At 35.3% G+C, this 907-nt stretch overlaps 1 protein-coding gene across 1 annotated transcript in view; it reads left to right on the top strand.

Moving 5' to 3' along the window:
• Nucleotides 1–907, top strand: part of LOC119581783 (exportin-4-like) — a 27,938-nt gene that overhangs the window by 14,140 nt on the left and 12,891 nt on the right. Inside the window, exon 5 of the mRNA XM_037929912.1 lies at nt 739–855. Within this exon, the coding sequence (XP_037785840.1) occupies nt 739–855 (117 nt within the window). The remainder of the gene's footprint in view (nt 1–738; nt 856–907) is intronic.

Raw genomic sequence — 907 nt, 5'->3', positions numbered from 1 at the left:
CAGAATACTACAGTTAACACTACATTTTCCTGGCAACATTGAGTCAAAAGACAAAAGTTGCCGATAAAATGGCCTGCCACAATTGTGGTGAATAGGACTGTGCACACATTCAGCAAATAGGACTTAAGAGGGTTAATTGAAGCATCCATGAAAGCTACTTTTCATAAGCTACACAGTATTAATATACACATCAAGGGAAACATGAAAATCCGAAAAAATACTTGTGGCATTTTTGTTGAATTTCTCCTCAATGGCGCTTGTGACTGTGATGTCATATGCAGTTGACAGCAAAGTCTAGGTAAAAGAATGAGGATTTTAATGATACTTCGAGGATTTTGATGATACTTAGATATTTTACTTGTGGAAATGGAAAGTAAGTAAAGTTCATGCATAGTCATGACAGTTGTTTTTTTATATTCAATTGGTTGGCAGTAAACCAAATATAGAGCAAAATCTCCCTCTGGAAAAACAAATAGAATGCACAGACACTGTTGTTGCTTTTTCTTTCAGGAGGAATTTTTACATATCTATTTGAATACCCCCCCCTCCCCCCAGTAAAGCTGAACTGTTTTGCTGTTAATGCAACACATTGTTAGGTATTTTTTAACGTATATGTGCATTTCCATAGGTTCTCACATACAATACAGATTGATTTATTCTGTTCACTAAAAATGTGTGAGGAAAAATCACTTATCTGTTGGTAGGCATTTATATGACAATTTCTGTCTCTGTTTACAGCGTATGATTGGGTGCAGCATTATCAGTGCTCTTATGCAAGAATATGCTGTGACAGTGAAGTCTACAGATGTAGGGTTAACCTGGGAAACCCACTTTAAAGCCAAAAAGCAGTTCGAGGTAAATATAGATATATATTTAGCTTTTATTGAAATCAGATTTTTCTGAATGA

Source organism: Penaeus monodon, chromosome 15 (assembly GCF_015228065.2).
Source record: "Penaeus monodon isolate SGIC_2016 chromosome 15, NSTDA_Pmon_1, whole genome shotgun sequence".
Lineage (NCBI taxonomy): Eukaryota > Metazoa > Arthropoda > Malacostraca > Decapoda > Penaeidae > Penaeus > Penaeus monodon.
This window is presented reverse-complemented; position numbering and strand designations above follow the sequence as displayed.